Source organism: Bos javanicus, chromosome 2 (genome assembly GCF_032452875.1).
Source record: "Bos javanicus breed banteng chromosome 2, ARS-OSU_banteng_1.0, whole genome shotgun sequence".
Lineage (NCBI taxonomy): Eukaryota > Metazoa > Chordata > Mammalia > Artiodactyla > Bovidae > Bos > Bos javanicus.
In genome coordinates, this window is record NC_083869.1 from 126,689,834 (window position 1) to 126,706,936 (window position 17,103).

Genomic DNA, 17,103 nt, shown 5'->3' on the forward strand with positions numbered 1-17,103 from the left:
CCCGGGGGATGTGGGACATGGTGACCTCACAGTTAAGCCAGTGACACCATAGTGGACCTGGAGGCTGATGAGGCAAAGGACCTGGCAGGTAGAGGCCATTTCCAATGGAAACTTGAAGGACTGTGTCCTCCTCCCAGGACACTCCTAGCCAGTCCTTTCAGGGGTGGGAGACCTGAAAGTCTCCACAGCCATTTTGGTTCCTAACCAAGAGGTTGTACAGACTTCTCTGTGAGTTGGGAGCAGAGTGTGATGCCAGGAGGAGGGAGTGGAGTTGGCAGATGGAAGACAAAGGTGTATGTGAATCCTCCTGGGAGATGGGGGGGCACTCCCGTGGGCACTCAGTGAACTTCTTGCTCCCCTTGATTGCAGCACAGCTGGAGGGGAGGCAGGCTGTGACCTGGGAGGCTGGGAGGGCTGTAGCTTTTGGCGGGGGTAGAGTTCTGGTCAACCAAGAGGGCAAGGAGCACCATGGGAAGGGCTCCTTTCAGCTAATCTGAAGGATGCTGGGAGGGCAACCAGGATGGGAGTAGAGGGAGGAGAGGATGGGGGATGATCTGGGCCCTGGGAATGGCACATTTGAAAAGAGCATGAGGGACAGAAATGAAGCAGTGGGGGTGGGTTGACTCTGCCAAGAGACAGTGGAATCTGAGGGTTGGCACCAGATAGCACTTAGCTATTTGCTGTGTGTCTCTGAGTGAGTTGCTTACTCTCTCTGAGCTTCTGTTTCTTCATCATGGGGATAATAAAAGATGAAATAAGAACATTTATGAAGCCCTTAGCTTCACAATAAGTGCCAATACTTTGGCCACCTGATGCAAAGAGCCAACTCACTGGAAAAAACCCTGATGATGGGAAAGATTGAGGGCCAGAAGAGAAGGGGGCAGCAGAGGATGAGATGGTTAGATAACGTCACTGACTCATTGAACATGAGTTTGAGCCAACTCTGGGAGACGGTGAAGGGCAGGGAAGCCTGGTATGTTGCAGCCCATGGGGTCGCAGAGAGTAGGGCACAACTTAGCGACAACGACAAGCACAGCGCCAGGCGTACAGTAAGCTGTCTGTAAAGGCAGCTTGTTACTCTAATCCTCGAGATAGTCCAACCTGAGCCTGACGCTTCATCTATTCTGGGCACGTAGAGTGCAGAATTCATGGTTGTACACTACAGAAACCATTTCTGGAGGATTTAAGGAGAGGAGGAAGTCCCTTGGTGGTCCAGTGGTTAGGACTCTGTGCTTTCACTGCTGAGGGCCCAGGTTTCCACAGTTCAGCAAAGAAACAACAACAATAGAGGCAGAGAAGAAATTCCCTTAAAAGATGCTGGAGGAGCGCAGAGAAGTTCTGGGAAGGCTACAGAGCCAGGCTTGGAGAACAGGCTGGATCAAGAGAGGCTGGACAGCCCAGAGAGGACTGTGTGACCTGCCTGAACCCCTTTCTTTGAAAATCTGCTCTCTTGGAAGCTGACATAGCACCATCCACAGAGTGGGCTCCGTCAACCTGCCACCTCCAGACCACCGGCTTCTGATCACAGTCTGGATGGGTCCATGTGGTCAGTCTGGTCCATGGCACGTGCCTGCAGCATGTGTTTGGGTGGGGAGGTCGAAATTCAGCCTGTTGCCTTTCCGGCTTTTATAGTAGAATGTGCCTTCTGCCTCCTTCCAGCCTCTAGTGAGAGAAAGTTCCAGATGCTGGGCATCCAAAACACCTGGGAAATGTCTACATGGGAAATGAGAATAAGTAGAGAGTGGTCCCTGTCCTTGAGATACAGACATGTAGGGGTCAGTTATGCGGGTAAACGATGGTGACAGGAAGTGGTGGGGGCCATAGTGCAAATGAGTACCAGCCAGGGGCCAAGCTGGCAGAATAATAGGTCCCCTTGCTCACGTGGAGAGTTCGAGGCGTCCCTGTGCCTTCCATGACAGCTGGTGGCATGGCCGGATGGCACCTGAGGCTTAGGCTGCTGCACTGGGCCAGGCACTGTGGATACACCAACCAGGGGCAGAATTTGTGTGAGGGCGGGGGAGACGAATCCTTTTCAGCTCTCGGCAGTGATGAAGTTGCTCAGCTGGAAAAGCTGTTTCTGGCCTAAGGGGCCTCCCTTTTCGATATCTAGTCATGCTTCATAGGCATTGTGCCATGTCTCTGACTTATCTCTCACCCAGTGGGGGCCTCAGCATTCTATCTAAATTGGAGAAAATGTTCCCAGGACAGAGAAATCAGAGGCGGGATAAGGAGGAGGAAGATGTACTTGCTACCTCCAGGGCCTTTGCTGTGCAAGATCAGATTCCTGCTCACCCCCCTGCTGCTCTCTGTTTCCTCCTACGCTGCCTGCTTTTGTCTCTGCCTGTTCCTGTCCCTGCCACTGCCATTGCTGTCTTCCCTGCCAACCGCCCGTCCCTGTCTCAGCTGGGTCCCCTTCCCCAAAGGACCCCAGCTCCAGCCTTTGAGCCCTGCTCTGTCCCCCTCCTGCTGAGCCCTTGGGGTTCCCTGAGAGCCACAGCTAAGGCTCTTCTATCTGCCCCCATCATCATGGGGGGTGGGGGATGGAAGAGCCATCATCCCCCACACTCCATCATCCCCCACACTGAAATTCCGGTAGCCCCAGTTTCCTGTGGCCCCAAACTCCTGCAGCGTGGTCTCAGGTAGGTAAAGGCTGGTGGGCGGCTCGCCCGTGTCTCAGGTCCCAGAGGGCCCTCTGCCTGCCTGCCAGCCCCCCTCTTCCTATTTGTGGCAGCTTCAAATGTAGCGCTTTCCTGTCACCTCTCACACCCACGGGGGCCTTAGACACAGGCAGAGGCTGGCTGCCCGCCTGCCCAGCGGCTTCCTTCCCCAGCCAGAGAGGACTTCTGCAGAGGCAGGTGAAGAGCCCCGCATGGACCGCGCCTCCTCCTGGGGTGTTTGGAGACCTGGGGCGGGGTGGGGAGGAGTCAGGGGAGAGGGAGAAGAAACCAGGTTTCAGAGGAATGAGACAGCCATGCAAGGGTGCCAGGCTCTGAGGGGCACCAGGGTTACGGAGGGAAGAGGGGGAAGGGAGGAGAAGGAGGGGAGCCTTGGGGCTGTGCGACCCTCAGTGAAGTGATTGGCAGAGAAGGGAGGTGCTAACTGAGCAGACAGCTGTCACCGAGCAGCTTCCTGTCAGGCTAGTCAGGACCGGGGGACCCTGCGCCCACTTGCTCAGACCAGCCCAGATGAGGAAGCTGAGCCTGGGCAGTCTGAGTGGCAGGACACTGGGGCTTCCTCAGCTGCCCCCCAAAACTGGTAGGTGAGCTAGGATGTAGGTGGGGAGCCTGTGGTTGATAGAGTCGTGGAGACATGAGCCCCTCCCAGCATGGAAGAGAGCAGCCTCTCAATTCCCTGTGGCCCCGAGGACATCTGGAATATTTCCTCAGATCTTAAGCTCACTTGAAGTATCTCCATGAGGACTTCTCTCGCTCCTGTCTTCCCCGGGGTGGGGGTCAGGCCAGTTCTACCCTCTGCCTCTGACTGGCAAGTCTCCATTCACTCCTCTTTTTGCCCCTGCTTGAGGGTGTGGTTGGCTTCTAAATGTCGGCGCCGAGAGGGTCCTTTCATGTCAGCCAGTCCAACCCTCCCATTTTGCAGATAGATAAACTGAGGCCAGGAGACGCAGTGACTGGCTCGAGGTCACACAGTGATTTCCTGGGAGACCCGGCCCTGGAAGTCAGGCTCCTGTCTGGAGGACCTTCACTGCTCACCTGTGACTTCCCAGGAGGTGGCAGGGGCATGAAGGGGGAGCCCGCTCCAGAGCTGGGCTGTTGCCACAAGACCAAGCCCCCAGGGAGCACAGGGGATTCTCTGTCCCCCAACTTGGACTCCCAACTCTGCCAAGATGGCCAGGTAATGTGAGGTCCCAGTCCTATCTCCGAGCCCAGGATGCTTCTGGAAGGAGGGGAGGTTAGGAAGAACTGGGTTGGGGGGGGCTGGTGTGGAAATCTGAAGGGACCTGGATTCTCCTGGTCCTGAGCACCTCTACCCTAGCACCTCACAGGAAAGCGCCCTTGGAGGTGCCAGAGACCCTCTCCCATGCCCCAGGGCCAGACTGGGACACGCAGAGCTGAGTGTCACAGGGGCCTGGGCCTTGGAGGAGGCTCAGGACCCTCCTGTGGGGTGCACAGTCTTCCATGAGGGGTTTTTCTCTTAAGTTCACCTCGGATCCATTGAGAACACGGTAGATAGTCTGAGACAGAGTGGGATGAGGGTGGTGAGAAAGGATGGGTAGGAGGGAAGAACAGGGCAGGGTGGGGGGTTCTGGGGCAGGGGGAGGGCAGCCCTGGGGGTGGACGTGTAAGCCCCTTGGAAAGGAAATGTGGATGAGGGAAGGGGAAGCCCTCTGACTGATGGACACGGCAGAGTTGAGTATGTGTGCGTGTCGGGGGCGGGTCTTAGCTTCTCCTTCCCCTTTGAAAATGAATCTAGGGGTGGGGCCATCTCAGGGGACTCCCAGTCCCTACCCTCCAAGCCCCTTCCCTCTGCCTCCCAGGTCTTCCCAGCCTTCAAGCCACATCCAGACACAGTGGATCCTCATGGCCAGTCCTGGGCCAGCTGGCTGTGCCCATGGCCACTGGCACCGGCCAAGTCTGCCCTGCTGGCCTGCCCCCAGGGCCTGGACCTATACCTGTGTGCCCTGCAGTCGGCAACCCTGGCAACAGCCCCGCGGGGTCTCAGAGAGGATGCTTTGAGCGCACGTAAGCCCGGGGGCACGGGGCACACCCGGTGGAGGTGGGACGTGGGGGCAGGTATTGTTAGGTTTGAAGAGGAGAGACGGAGCAGCCCAGTGTCACTGCTGAGGATGGAGCCTCAAGTTTATGCTACTTCCACATTTTGATCCGGAGCTCTGGCCTGGGCACGTGTGGAACGCTCAGATGGTGACATCTGGGCAGTGGTTTTTCTCAGGCATGGGTGTGGGATCTGGTGGAGGTGTAGCCAAAGTCCCGGGCATTGCGGGTGGGTGCTCTGCCTAGAACACTTGAGCTAGAGGGGCCTGTGTTATAAGGCAGGAAGCTTGCTTGGGAGGCAGGGAGTCGGGGGGTGGAGTCTTGGTTCTGCCCCTTCTAGCTCTATGACCTCGAGTACACCACAGAAGCCAGTTTCTGCTTTCACAAAAGGACCATCTCACTACACCTCTGTGATTATTGCTTACAGTACACCGTTTCCTCATGCAACTCAACCTGGAGGGCAGGGACCATGCTGCTGTGTCCAGCATGGAGTACAGCAGCCCAGTAAAGTTGGTTAAGTGAATCAGTGAGGATTCAAGCAGACAAGCTACTTTTGAATATCGACACACATTTAGTATTTTACTTGACATCACTCCTCGTTGAACTCCTACCTCACTGGCTGTTGCACCTCATTCTCCCTTGTGATCTCTCCTTGACTTCCCTTCCTGAGTCTTCCCACGCTCCAGAATTCAGTCCAGGGCTACCTTCTTGTCCCTCGCCTCATCCCTTCTCCTCCTTCTCTCCTCTCCTATTCTTCCCCTCTCCTCTTCTGTTCTCTTTAGCAGTTTGTTGAAACTTCCTGTGATACTAGAAAGGTTCTACAATTGTGCTATCTGACACCTGAGCCTTTTAAATGTGGCTAGTAGAAGTGAGGAGCTGATTTTTTTTTTTTTTTTTTGTACTTAAAGGTGTACGATGGCTACCATTCTGGATACAGCAGATCTAGGGCCATCCTTTATGTGATCTCTTTTGGGCCCGTGGCACCCAAATTTCTGTCTCCAGCTCAGGCCACTCCTTTAATCTCTAAACCAATTCATCCAACTGGCTTCCGACTTCTCTACCTACATGTCTAACAGGCTTCTTAAATCCTTTTTGCTCCCTGAAATGGTTACACACTGCACAAATGCCAGCCTTTTTATCGGCAAGGGTGATGGCAGACCAGGAAAGCCCAGAGAAAGGAGCTGCCATGCAGGCTAGAGTCCTCTCCCAGCTCGGAGCCGGGAAGGTTAGGTGCAGAGCTGACCTTGACTCCAGGCTGGGTGGCCCTCACCATCTTCCTTTTTCTGCTCAGGGCACCTGCCACCAAGGCTGCCTGCCGGCTTCTTCAGTGACGAGAAACTCCCAGCCAAGTGTCCTCTGAGCAGGGACAAGATGGGAAGCCAGACAGAAAGAGCTGTCGAGGGGGCCCCCTGCCCATCCTTCTCTCCTCCCAACAGCTCTTCCCCAAATTCTTGGCAAAATAAGAAGAGTCCCTTGGCTTTCTGCTCCTGCCCCCCAACCCCACCCAACTCCAAAGAACTCTCCTCCCACTTCTGCCCATTCTATCCTGCCTACCCATTTTTCCTGCCCGCTCCTTACCTGGTCACATATGGGAGCCTACCTTCAGTGCCGTGTGCCCCCCGCTTCAAGCTGCCCCAAGACGCCCCCTATGCCACCAAGGCTGTGCCCAGCTTGCTGATTAATGTCAATGAGTCCGAGCACCCCAGCACCTGGGGGGAGACCCTGCACTCCTACCCAGGGGCCTGTCAAGACTCCGGCCAAACCCAACCCTCCCAGAGCCAGAATCCTGGCCCTGCCGCTGCCAGGACCTACTCCATGGGGCCAGAGCGGGCTGGCAGGGCGGCTGCAGGAAAGCGGGCCCCACTGGGCTCCCAGGCTGGCTCTGCAGCACTGCCTTACCCGCTGAAGAAAGAGAATGGCAAAATCCTGTACGAGTGCAACGTGTGCAGTAAGAGCTTCGGGCAGCTCTCCAACCTCAAGGTATCTGCCTCCGGGCCCCCAAGGTTCCCACTGGGCATCCTTCGATGACCCTTTCCCATCCTGCTTCAAGAATCAAGGACCTGGGGCAGAGGGAACTCCAGTGCAGCCTCTAGGGTCTGTGACCTTGGCTGCTTCATTTGGCCCTGCAGTTTCGTATCTGTAGAGTGGAGTCCTCTCCACACCAAAGACTGTCCATGAGATCATCTCATTTCAGCTAAAAATAGAGAATCCGAGGAAAGACGTTCCCAAGGTTACCTTGATTTAAGGGTGCAGCCAGGTCTCCATCTGAGTCTCTCAATATCTAGGGCAAAGCCCTTTCTTGAAGAGTCATCCTCTCTGATTCCCTGGTAATCCTCCTCTTGTTTATTTATTTAAAGGTCAGGTCCGGGAACAGGTGAATTTTAGTGAATCTAGACCTGACAACCAGCCTTTTTCAACTGGGATCCAACACAACAGCAGTGTGCTGTAGGCGTCATTATAGGCATCGTCCAGCAGGGGGCGACCATGGACATATCTCTGTATCAGCCAAGCTCTGACGTTAGGGGCAAGTTGACACCTGCTGAAATAGAGGAAAATTTACTGGTTGTTGGAGAACAGACCTTCTGCATCCTCTAGGGCATGAGTTCTTAAACGTTAATGAGCCTCAAACCACTTGGAGAGCTGGCCCCAGCCCTCGGCCCGCCCTAAGCCCCAGCCCCAGAGATTTCAGTTCAGCTGGTCTGCGGGTGGGGCCTAAGAGTCTGCCTTTCTAACACCGTCCCAGGTGATGCTGATGCTGCTGGTCTGTGGACCACACTTTGAGAAGCACTGCACAAGATATACATCTAGGGGGTACACGTGGGGTACCCCTTACCTGGCCTGCTGACCACGGCCATCTCCATCTTCCCTCCAGCAGGGCAGCAGAGAGCTCGAGGGGAGCCTGGGGGATGGTAGATTGGCCTTCAGGGAGGTGATACGGAGGCAGGGGGATTGAAAGGCCTTGATGCCGAAAGGGGGTCCTGCGGGGATGCAGGTAGAGATTTGAAGAGGATCCCTGGCCCTGACGGGGGGGCTCTGGGCGGTTGACAGCATTTCTCCCACACCTGGCTCAGGTCCATCTGCGTGTGCACAGTGGGGAGCGCCCATTCCAGTGTGCCCTGTGCCAGAAGAGCTTCACCCAGCTCGCCCACCTGCAGAAGCACCACCTGGTGCATACTGGGGAGCGGCCCCACGAGTGCCCGGTGAGACCCTCCACCCCCTCCCCTGTCCTCCTGCAGGCTGGGGAGGAGTTCTAGGCCCCTGGGGGATGGCACCTGTGGCCTCCATTCCTTCACTGTCCTGAGCAGATGGAGCTAGGGCAGGAGGCAAAGGTTGCGGGGAGGAGGTGGGGGGGAAAGGGAAGGGCCAGGGTGTGCTATTGGAGGACACTCCCTGGGCCTGGCGATGTATGTCTGGGGGTGGAGAAGAATGAAGCTGGAGGTCCTGGGGAGCAGACACCCATTGGTGACTTTCCAGCATAGTCGGAGGAGTTAATGCTAGCGTGTGTGCAGTCTATAAACACTACTGATAACATCAGCTCAGTGTTACTCCCTCCCTCTTCGAGCTTCACCATGTCTCCAGGGAGATCGGAAAGGCCAGAACTCTTTCCCTGTTTTACAGAGGCAGAAACGAAAGCAGCATGATGGTGACAGTCTAGGCTACCTGGGTTCAAATCTTAGCTCTGCCTCCAATTTGCTGTGTGAGCTTTGGCTACTGGCCTCACTCCTCTAAGCCTCTGCATGTTCCCTGTTAATACAGAAGTAGTGCTTAGTCCCGATTTTCCAGTCCTGAAGACCACATAAGACCGACTCCTGGCACGCGGCAGCTCCCAGTAAATGTTAACTGCGTGCACAGAAGCTGCAGCCCCACGCTTAAGGGTTCTATGTGATTATGTCATTCAGTCCTCCATGGCTACAAGATTACGTATTAATAGTCTCATGTCAGCCATCAAGAGTGCAAGGCTCAGAAAGGGGAGGTCTCCTGTACAAGGTCATGCAGGGAGTAGAAGAACCAGGATACTAACCCAGTCTGCCTGGCTCCAATGTGCCAGATACTGTGGTCCCAGGGAGGAATCATGGGGGAAAGCTTCCAGGCCTGCATCACAGGGAGGTGGTGGTGTTGGGGGGTTGTTTTCAAGATGGGGAGTGGGGAGCAGAGATCCTGGGTGACCCAGGCAGGCAGAGCTGATACCAGTGCCCATTCCCATCAGATGTGTCACAAGCGCTTCAGCAGCTCCAGCAACCTGAAGACCCACCTGCGCCTGCATTCGGGAGCCCGGCCTTTCCAGTGCAGTGTCTGCCCAAGTCGCTTCACCCAGCTCGTTCACCTGAAGCTGCACCTTCGTCTGCACGCCCCACGGCCCTGCGGTCTGGCTCACACCCACCTGCCCCTGGCATCTCTCACCTACCTTGCCCGCTGGCACCAGGGGGCCCTAGATATTCTGGCAGCGCCATCAGAGAGGCAGATGGACCGGGACATGGACAAGGTCAAGGTGTCCTCAGCATCCCAGGGCAAGTAAGGGCCTGAGCCATGGTGCCAGGACTGCCCTAGGGAGGGGACAAGGGCAGAGCAATGAAAGGATTTTCTCTACGATGAATTGAGGCCTCCTGAGCTTCAGTAGTGCAGCGGGAGGTCAGAGTGTATTTGCCAGACTTCACGTCCCACTCCACCTGGCAGGTCATGGGACACAGCCAGGAAGAGACTATGCTGCCCACCGTGTGTGTGTGTGTGTTGGGGGGTGCCTGCAGCCATCTACCTCTGGCTGGATTTGAGTTCCACCCTCTGTTTGGGACCTATCTGGGACCAGGCCCTCTATCTCAGCTAGCTGATGGACAGTCCAGCCTTCCAGGTCTCTGCAGGGTGCAGACTGTGGTGCTGTGGTGCCAGGCACAGGGCACTCTTTTCTGAACCAGCACCGGCCCAGATATCTGTCTGCTGCTTCCTGCAACCTCCTTGTCTCCCAGTTCCTAGAGGCCACTGTGCCCCCTCAGCTGGTACTCCCTGCCATGGTCAGCTGGGACATGGTCATCTCCCTCTGTACATGCCAGGATCTGAGCCTCCTGTGGGACAGGCAGGAACACAGGGATGTCAGGGTCCACTCATGACCCAGAAGCAAGATGTCCCCCTGTCTGTCAAGGACCAGTTATCCCAGAGGACAAAGAGCGAAGGGGGTACCAAGCTTGGGGAAGGGGTAGAGGCCCTACAAGGACTACAGGTAGGGAAGAACTGGCAGAGAGAGCCTGGGAACTAGGGCCCTCCTGATGGTCTTTCTCCCTGGAGTCCCAGAGGACCCCCTTAAGTGTGCAAAGTGTGCCCTCTCCCAGAGAGAGCAGTAGCATTAGATGGGAAAGGGTACTGCCCTTTGGGGGTATAGGAAGTCCAGGTTATAATCACAACAGTAGCTATTATTAAGTAATAATTTGTTGTTGTTCAGTCGCTAAGTCATGTCTGACTTTGCAACCCCATGGCCTGCAGCACACCAAGCTTCTCTATCCTTCACTATCTCCTGGAGTTTGCTCAAGTTCATGTCCATTAAGTCAGTGATGCTATCTAACCATCTCATCCTTTGTCATCCCCTTCTCCTCTTGCCCTCTGTCTTTCCCAGCATTAGGGGTTTTTCCCCCAATGAGTCAGCTCTTTACATCATGTGATCAAAGTGTTGGAGTTTCAGCTTCAGCATCAGTCCTTCCAGTGAATATTCAGGGTTAATTTCCTATAGGATTGACTGACTTGATTTTCCAGTCCAAGGGACTCTCAAGAGTCTTCTCCAGCATTATAATTCAAAAGCGTCAATTCTTTGGTGCTCAGCCTGCTTTATGGTCTAACTCTCACATCCTACATGCTACTGGAAAAACCATAGCTTTGATTATACAGACCTTTATTGGCAAAGTAATGTGTCTGCTTTTTAATACACTTTCTAGGTTTGTCATAGCTTTCCTTCCAAGGAGCTAGCATCTTTTAATTTCATGACTGCAGTCACCATCAGCAGCGATTTTGCGTGCGTGCTAAGTCTCTTCAGTCGTGTCCGACTCTTTGTGACCTTATGGACTGTAGCCCGCCAGGCTCCTCTGTCCATGGGATTCTCCAGGCAAGAATACTGGAATGGGTCCCCATTTCCTCCTCCAGGGGATCTTCCCAACCCAAGGATCTTATTTCTCCTGCATTGACAGGTGGGTGCTTTACCGCTAGTGCCATCTGGGAAGCCCAACAGTGATTTTGGAGCCCAAGAAAAGAAAATCTGTCACTGCTTCCATTTTTTCCCCCTTCTGTTTGCCACGAAATCATGCCATGAAGATCATGGATGCCATGATATTAGTTTTTTGAATATTAAGTTCTAAGCCAGTTTTTTAATTATTAAATAATTATTATTGGGCTTCCCTGGTGCCTCAGATGGTAAAGAATCTGCCTGCAATGTGGGAAACCCAGGTTCGAAGATCCCCTGGAGAAGGGAATCGCAAATCACTCCAGTATTCTTGCCTGGAAAACTCCATGGACAGAGGAGCCTGGCAGTCTACGGTCATAATATTAATAGCCGGCCAACTTCCAGCAGGGGGCATACCTGTGGATTTCAGATTGGCTTCCCCACCAGGGTACTGGACGAGATTTTCGCTGTGCGCTAGGGTCTCCAGGACCCAGAGAGACAGCGTACTCTCATTGGGCACTCTCATCAGCAGGGTGAGGGCAGGGTTGGCGTCGGTACCCACCAATAATCACGGTCTAGGTTCCCAACCCACTCGATCAAGCGTTTGGCCCCGCCCAGCAAGCCAACCACTCAGCTAGGCAACCCCCAAGACCACGCCTATTCCCGCCCCTGGCTCCGCCCTTGCATTCTAGCCCCTCCTCCGCGGGGGGGCGCGCGGGAAAGACCCTGGGCTCGGTCTACCCTCCCAGTCCTGTTTTCCCGCCCACCTTGTGCAGGCCCAGCTTGACATCTTCCAGCACCTTGACCAGTGGGTCCCCTGGCGCTTCCGGAGGTCTAAAGACGTATCGCGCCCAGGGCCAGCAGCGGCGTCCCCGGGAGCGGGGCAGGGGTGCGGGGAAGGAAGGTCTGGGGGAGAGGGGAAGGCCGGGGTGGAGAGCACCCCTGCAGAGCGCACCCCCTAGCCCTGGGTCTTGGGCAGTATGTGGATCGGTCCCACTCCCCCGCCCACACGGACTTCGGGCCGGGCGCTGTTTACTCAAGGGGGGCGGGCCGGAGGAGGCGTATCTCTGCAAATGAGCGGGATCCGGGTGGCCCCCGCGGCCCTGGAGCAGTCAGTGCCCGGGACCTTGCCTTCGCCATGGCCGAGCGGCGCGGGGGCCTAGGGGCCCGCCTGGCTCGCCGCCTGGCCGGGCTGGGGGTCCGGAGGGAGCGCAAGGGGAAGCGGACCCCGGAGGAGGCCAGATCCCGGGATAGGTGAGGGGTTTGGAGCAGGGGCACACAGGGCGCCCCTGGGCCCGAGGGTGTGGATGTGTGTCTTGGAGTGTGCAGTGGATGTTCAAGTAAGCCTGTCTGAGTGACTGGGAGCATTAAAATATACCAACGGGTGTACTACGATTTGGGGTATGTGGACTTTATAAAGTCCCTGTACTTTTTAAAACCTTTACATCAATTTCGCAGTTTCCTAAGTCTGGCGGGTGGCCAGGGAACTCCTGATTTCCTCTCTGAAGATAATTGAAAGGCAAATACGGTGGCACCTCCTGCCCCTGTGGACTTTGATTCTCTCATCACAGGCCAGTTTAGCTCCTATCTTCATGTCACTCTGTCATGAGTATGACAAGCTCCTGAGTTGGCTTAGACTGCACTGCATTTGCCCTTTCATGACATGAAGAGGCTTTCCCCCATCATCCTAGATTGTATTAACAATAAACTTATTTGCCACTTGCTTGATGCTTTTCCTGGATTATCTCATTTAATCCTCCCAGCAGCTGTACCAGGCAGGTATTTTGTGTGAGTCAGATACGGAAATGGAGGTTCAGAAATGTGAAGTCACCTCTCCAGTCACACAGCTTGGAACTGGTGGGGCTGGGACACAGACTTCTTGCAGTCTGACTCCGGGGCCCACAGCCTGGGGCCCACAGCCTGAAGCCCTGGGCTTCTCTGTTGCCTTGAGAGATTTCAGAACTCAAGCAAGGGGGCCAGAGTTCTGTGCTAACCTGAGAGGCCACTGGCCACGTGACCTTGAACAAATTGCTACACCTCTCTTAGCCAGTTCACTGGTAGCTGATGTCTAAGAGGCAGGGAAAAGGCTGTATGGATTGCCAGGCTGAGTGGCCGAGAGGGGGATAGAGTAGAGGATCCCAGGAGCTCACAGGCCCAATGTCTGCAAAGAATGTCAGGAGTGATCACAGGCACCAAGTGTCTGTGCAGTTCTGATCTTATGACGTAGCTGTCTCCGGCCTGCCCTGGGAGGAGTGGAGGCATGGTTGAGCCCAGGGTGAGGGGAGGGGTTTGTGCTGCTCTCTCACACCGAAGAGAGCAGGGAGGGGAGGGTCGAGCCACCCTAAACCTGAAAGCTTGGGTGCCCGGGGGTGCCCACACCCTGCCAGCGCCCGGCCTGGGAGACACACCCCCCTTCCTTTACCCCGTCTGGCAGGAACCTGCCCTGTAGGCCCAGATGGCACTGTTCCTCCCTTTCTTTCTCCACCTGAGAGGAGGCAGGGTTGCAGGTGAGTCAGGGACAGGGAGGGCCGGGTAGGGACTGCGCATGCTCCTGGGGCCAGCCTGATGATACTTCCCATGTGCGTACTTGGACTTGGTTCTCACTGGCCGTGGGAATGGGACTCTGGCACGGAGGGACAGGACCCTGGCCCCTGCTGATTGCCTGGAGTAGGGGGCAGAGTGCACGGAGCTGGCAGCCAAGGCCCTTCCTCTTCTTGCCCCTGTTAGAGGGGTGATATCCAGCCAGGCTTTGGAGTGAGACCATCCTAGAGTCTTAACTCCACCAGCTGTGTGACTTTACCATCTGGACCTCAGTTTCCTTATCTGAAAACTGAGGACACTGCCATCTACACTTTAGGATTCTTGTGAGGCTTAAAGGGGACTATGGAGGTGTAATGCCTGGTGCTAAACCTGGCATAGGGTGGGCCTCAGCAAATGGCAAGCTTTTGAATTATTAGGGTGCTGTCCTTTTTCTGTATTCTGGTCCTGATATAGGCCTAGTCCCCATTTTGTTCCAGGCCCAGCCCTGTCTCTCTTTCTCTGGGGCTGGCGTGGACAAGTGGGGGAGGGGGCAGAGAGGAGGCTGTGCATAGACCTCCCCTGCCCCCAAGACTTCAGGTGCTCATCTTGCCTGTGGGGGCCCTTAGAGACGAGGGCCATCAGGTCCAGTATGGGGCAGGAGATGAGGAGCCTACTTCACTCCCTCCCCTGTGCTTCCTTCCCAGGCCCTGGGGTGGCCAGAGCTGCCCTGACCTGGCCCAGGGCCAGGGCAGCACCAGCAAAGTCAGCCTCAAGGTAGGAGAGAATCCTAGGGTTGGGGAGGGGAGGGGAGGGGAGCAGAAGCTCTTGGGAGGGGCTGGGCCGGCCCTGAGAACCCTGACTTACAAGTTAGGCAACTGCAGTTCTCTCCTCCCTTCTCTGCCAGGGATTCACTGTGTGACCCTGGGCATATCACTCCTCACTTCTGAACCTCAGCTTCCCCATCCAGAAAATGGGGACAATCATGCCTCTTAGGACTGTTGTGAGTAATAAGGTATCAGATGTAGGACATCCAGCATGGGGCCCAGATGTTTAGGAAACAGCTTCCTAATGTCTGGGCCCCTGGAGGAGGCATGTAGGGGCAGTACCTGTTCTCAGGACCCCATTTTCCACACTCCTTCCTTTAACTTGACCTTCTCCATCTTTGACTCCCTTTCCCCACTTCCTGGCATGGCCCCCAAGGGTGACACTGGGCCAGTGACTTAACCTTCTGGCCACAGTTCCCCCATCCTCAGCGGGGACCTGAGCCATGGATTGCACAGAGAGAAGGTTCCCCACCCTCCATCCCCTGGAGGAGCAGAGGGCTTCCTCTAGAGATGGCTCAAGCAGCCATGTGTCTTTCTGTGATCCTGAACATCATCAGTGATTACTAGCATTTAACTGAGTACTGCTGGGTACCCTGCATGGATTATCTTATACAATATTCTCAGCACTCCCAGGAAGCAGATACTATTATTATCATGCCCATTTCACACATGGGGAAACTAACATGCAAGAGGTATTGCAGCTAGAAAGTAACAGTGCTGAGAATCAAGCCCAGGTTGCCTTGCTCCAGACTCCCAGAATAATCATCCAACCTTCCTGTTTCTTGAGATTTTCAGCCCCTGGGGAGTGAGAGGCTGCATCTATTTCACAGATGCGTAAAATAAGGTATTTGGGACTAAGGGCCCCTGCTAAGGAGAAATTTGACCCCAGATTTGGCTCCTCTGTTGCCAAGGACACAAATCCATCCCTGAAGACTGGCATTTGGGGGGCAGTGTCTATTTGGGTCTGTGGTCCTGAACCCTCTCCCTTCACCCCCACAGCTAGGCTGGGCCCCAGGGGAAGACAGCATACAGAAGTCAGGGTTGTCCCACTTTTAGGGGAACCCTCTTCCCTGGCTTCCTCTTGTCCCAAGAACATCTCTACACCCGATACCTCCTTCAGGTGTGTTTGGAACACTCAGCCTGGGAGGGTATTGTAGAGGCGGCTGCAGGCTCTGGAAGCCTGGAGTGGGCAGAAGCCAGGAGCGTTGTGGCAGGCATGCCCACACAGGCCCTAATCCCCAGGGCAGCTGGTAGCAAAGGCCAGAAGCCAGTGGACTCCTGGGAAACCAGCAGTTGGCCTGAGAGTCAGGAACCCTCACTGTGCGACCTTGGTCATGTCGGCGTATCTCTCAGCCTCCCTTTCCTCGTATGTAGAGTGGGAAGGGGTGAGATAAATGCCGAAGGAACTTTCCAGAGCTCTTCCTCTTTGTCCAGCTCTTGTGGCCCTGGCAGCCTCTCCGGAGGGCAACTCCGCTTGGTGTCAGAGCTCTGCTCAGCTTCTCCGGTGCCAAGGAGGGCAGCCAGGGCTGTCGTGGGGTACCCAGGGGGCAGGCCAGAGAGGCTGTCACTGGGTCTCTGCTTCTGCTTTCCCTCAGGCCCAAGCCCAGAGCCACTCAGAGTTGGATCTTCGGGCAGGGAGCCTTGGCTCCTGGCTTTGGAAGCGACGATACAGCTCAGGGGGACCGGTGGAGCCTCTGGGGCGCCTCCAGAGGCCTGCTGTAGGCAGCGCCTCTGACCTGGCCAACCATGCCTCCATGGGGCCGGAGAGCCTGGCACCAGCGGTGACCTCAGGAGAGCCTGCTGGAGCCAGGGGTCCCTCAGGCCCACCGCCGGTGCCTGGATGTTTGGAACAAGGACCTCCGGGCCACACCTGCCAGCAACCCCCACACTCAGCCCGGGGGTTTCCTCTGTGGCCCAAGGCACCCAGCAACCTGGAAGACGTGCTGCCCCACCCAGCGTCCTGCCCCAGGGCAGAGGGGGCAAAGGGCGAGCCTACCACCTCAGGGCCAGCCCTGCCAGAGCCAACCCTGCCAGAGCCAGCCCAGACCCTACGTGAGCGTCCCTCTGCCAGGAGGACCCGCTACTACCGCATCACTGTCAGCCTGCAGGGGCGTGAGCAAGCACCTGGGGAGGAGACTGAAGAGCCCAAACCGGCCCAACCAGCTCCCCACCCCTGCGGCCCTGAGGAATCCAGGGGCTGGCAGGAGCCTCCTCAGGGGCCCCGCCCCATCACAGGGTGCCTAGCTGACCCGCCTCAGGAACCCCAGCTCCGAGCCCCACCACATCAGGGGAGCACGGCCCAGCAGCAGGAGCTCCGGGCCGGCCAGACGCCTGGGTCCCCGCACAGACGGTGAGTAGATTTCACCCCCAACGTGGGGCGGTGGGGGAGGAGGAAACTGACCTGGCTGCCCCTTCCTGGGTCTCTATCTCTCTCCGGACTTCTCTAAACCATTCATTCGGTTCTCCCGGGCATAGGCTGACTCTGCCATCCCTTCCCCTTCTCATCTCTGCCCTCCGTTGCTTGCCCCCCAACCTCGTGCATGCCCGCAGGCTACCTCTGGGGACCCAGTTCTGCTCTCCTCCTCCATCCACCTGGGGAGGGGGATATCCTGTCGCAGAGAGGATGGGAAGGGTCACCTTATCCTCAGCAACACCTTCCCCAGCCCCTCGTTCTGTTCTGGAGACCACTTTCTCAGCCTGAGACGAGAACTCTCAGGCGGTGCTGGATGTCCTGGGGTGAGTTGCTTAACTTCTCTGGGCCTTGAGTCGTCAAGTTGATTTGGTCACTGGAGATGAAGGAGGAGGAGGAGGAGGTTACAGGAAGATACTTTGAACTCTAGAGAGTGGGGCAACCAAAACAGCCCGGATGCTTATTAATAACGCTTCAGTC

General features: G+C 56.1%; 2 protein-coding genes across 7 annotated transcripts in view; both read left to right on the top strand.

Moving 5' to 3' along the window:
• Positions 1-57: 57 nt before the first annotated feature.
• ZNF683 (zinc finger protein 683) lies at positions 58-9,324 on the top strand. 4 transcript variants are annotated; one of them, XM_061392468.1, is made up of 6 exons: positions 58-88; positions 3,725-3,852; positions 4,496-4,700; positions 6,022-6,710; positions 7,802-7,930; positions 8,938-9,324. In XM_061392468.1, the coding sequence occupies exons 2-6, from the start codon at positions 3,739-3,741 to the stop codon at positions 9,244-9,246; spliced, it is 1,446 nt and encodes a 481-aa protein (XP_061248452.1). In that variant the 5' UTR covers positions 58-88; positions 3,725-3,738; the 3' UTR covers positions 9,247-9,324. The 4 variants fall into 4 exon arrangements, with proteins under 4 accessions (XP_061248452.1, XP_061248436.1, XP_061248442.1 ...); XM_061392452.1 differs by lacking the exon at positions 58-88 and adding an exon at positions 101-293; XM_061392458.1 differs by lacking the exon at positions 58-88 and adding an exon at positions 310-2,855.
• Positions 9,325-9,416: 92 nt separating this feature from the next.
• CRYBG2 (crystallin beta-gamma domain containing 2) overlaps positions 9,417-17,103 on the top strand; it is a 32,074-nt gene continuing 24,387 nt past the window's right edge. Inside the window, exons 1-3 of one of the 3 annotated variants that reach the window (XM_061392430.1) lie at positions 9,417-12,123; positions 14,094-14,163; positions 15,809-16,563. In XM_061392430.1, coding sequence (XP_061248414.1) covers positions 12,008-12,123; positions 14,094-14,163; positions 15,809-16,563 — 941 coding nt within the window. In that variant the 5' untranslated portion in view covers positions 9,417-12,007. Of the gene's footprint in view, positions 12,124-14,093; positions 14,164-14,199; positions 16,564-17,103 lie in introns of those variants that run through there. The other 2 variants (XR_009731431.1, XM_061392421.1) reach the window with 2 other exon arrangements.

What these genes read in the sequence shown, in the direction of transcription:
- ZNF683 (XM_061392446.1), top strand. Translation starts at nt 3,186, where the DNA reads ATGAGGAAGCTGAGCCTGGGCAGTCTGAGTGGCAGGACACTGGGGCTT. An exon ending in GGCAGCTCTCCAACCTCAAG is followed by an intron (nt 6,711 to 7,801) that starts GTATCTGCCTCC and finishes CACCTGGCTCAG; the next exon opens with GTCCATCTGCGTGTGCACAG. An exon ending in AGCGGCCCCACGAGTGCCCG is followed by an intron (nt 7,931 to 8,937) that starts GTGAGACCCTCC and finishes CATTCCCATCAG; the next exon opens with ATGTGTCACAAGCGCTTCAG.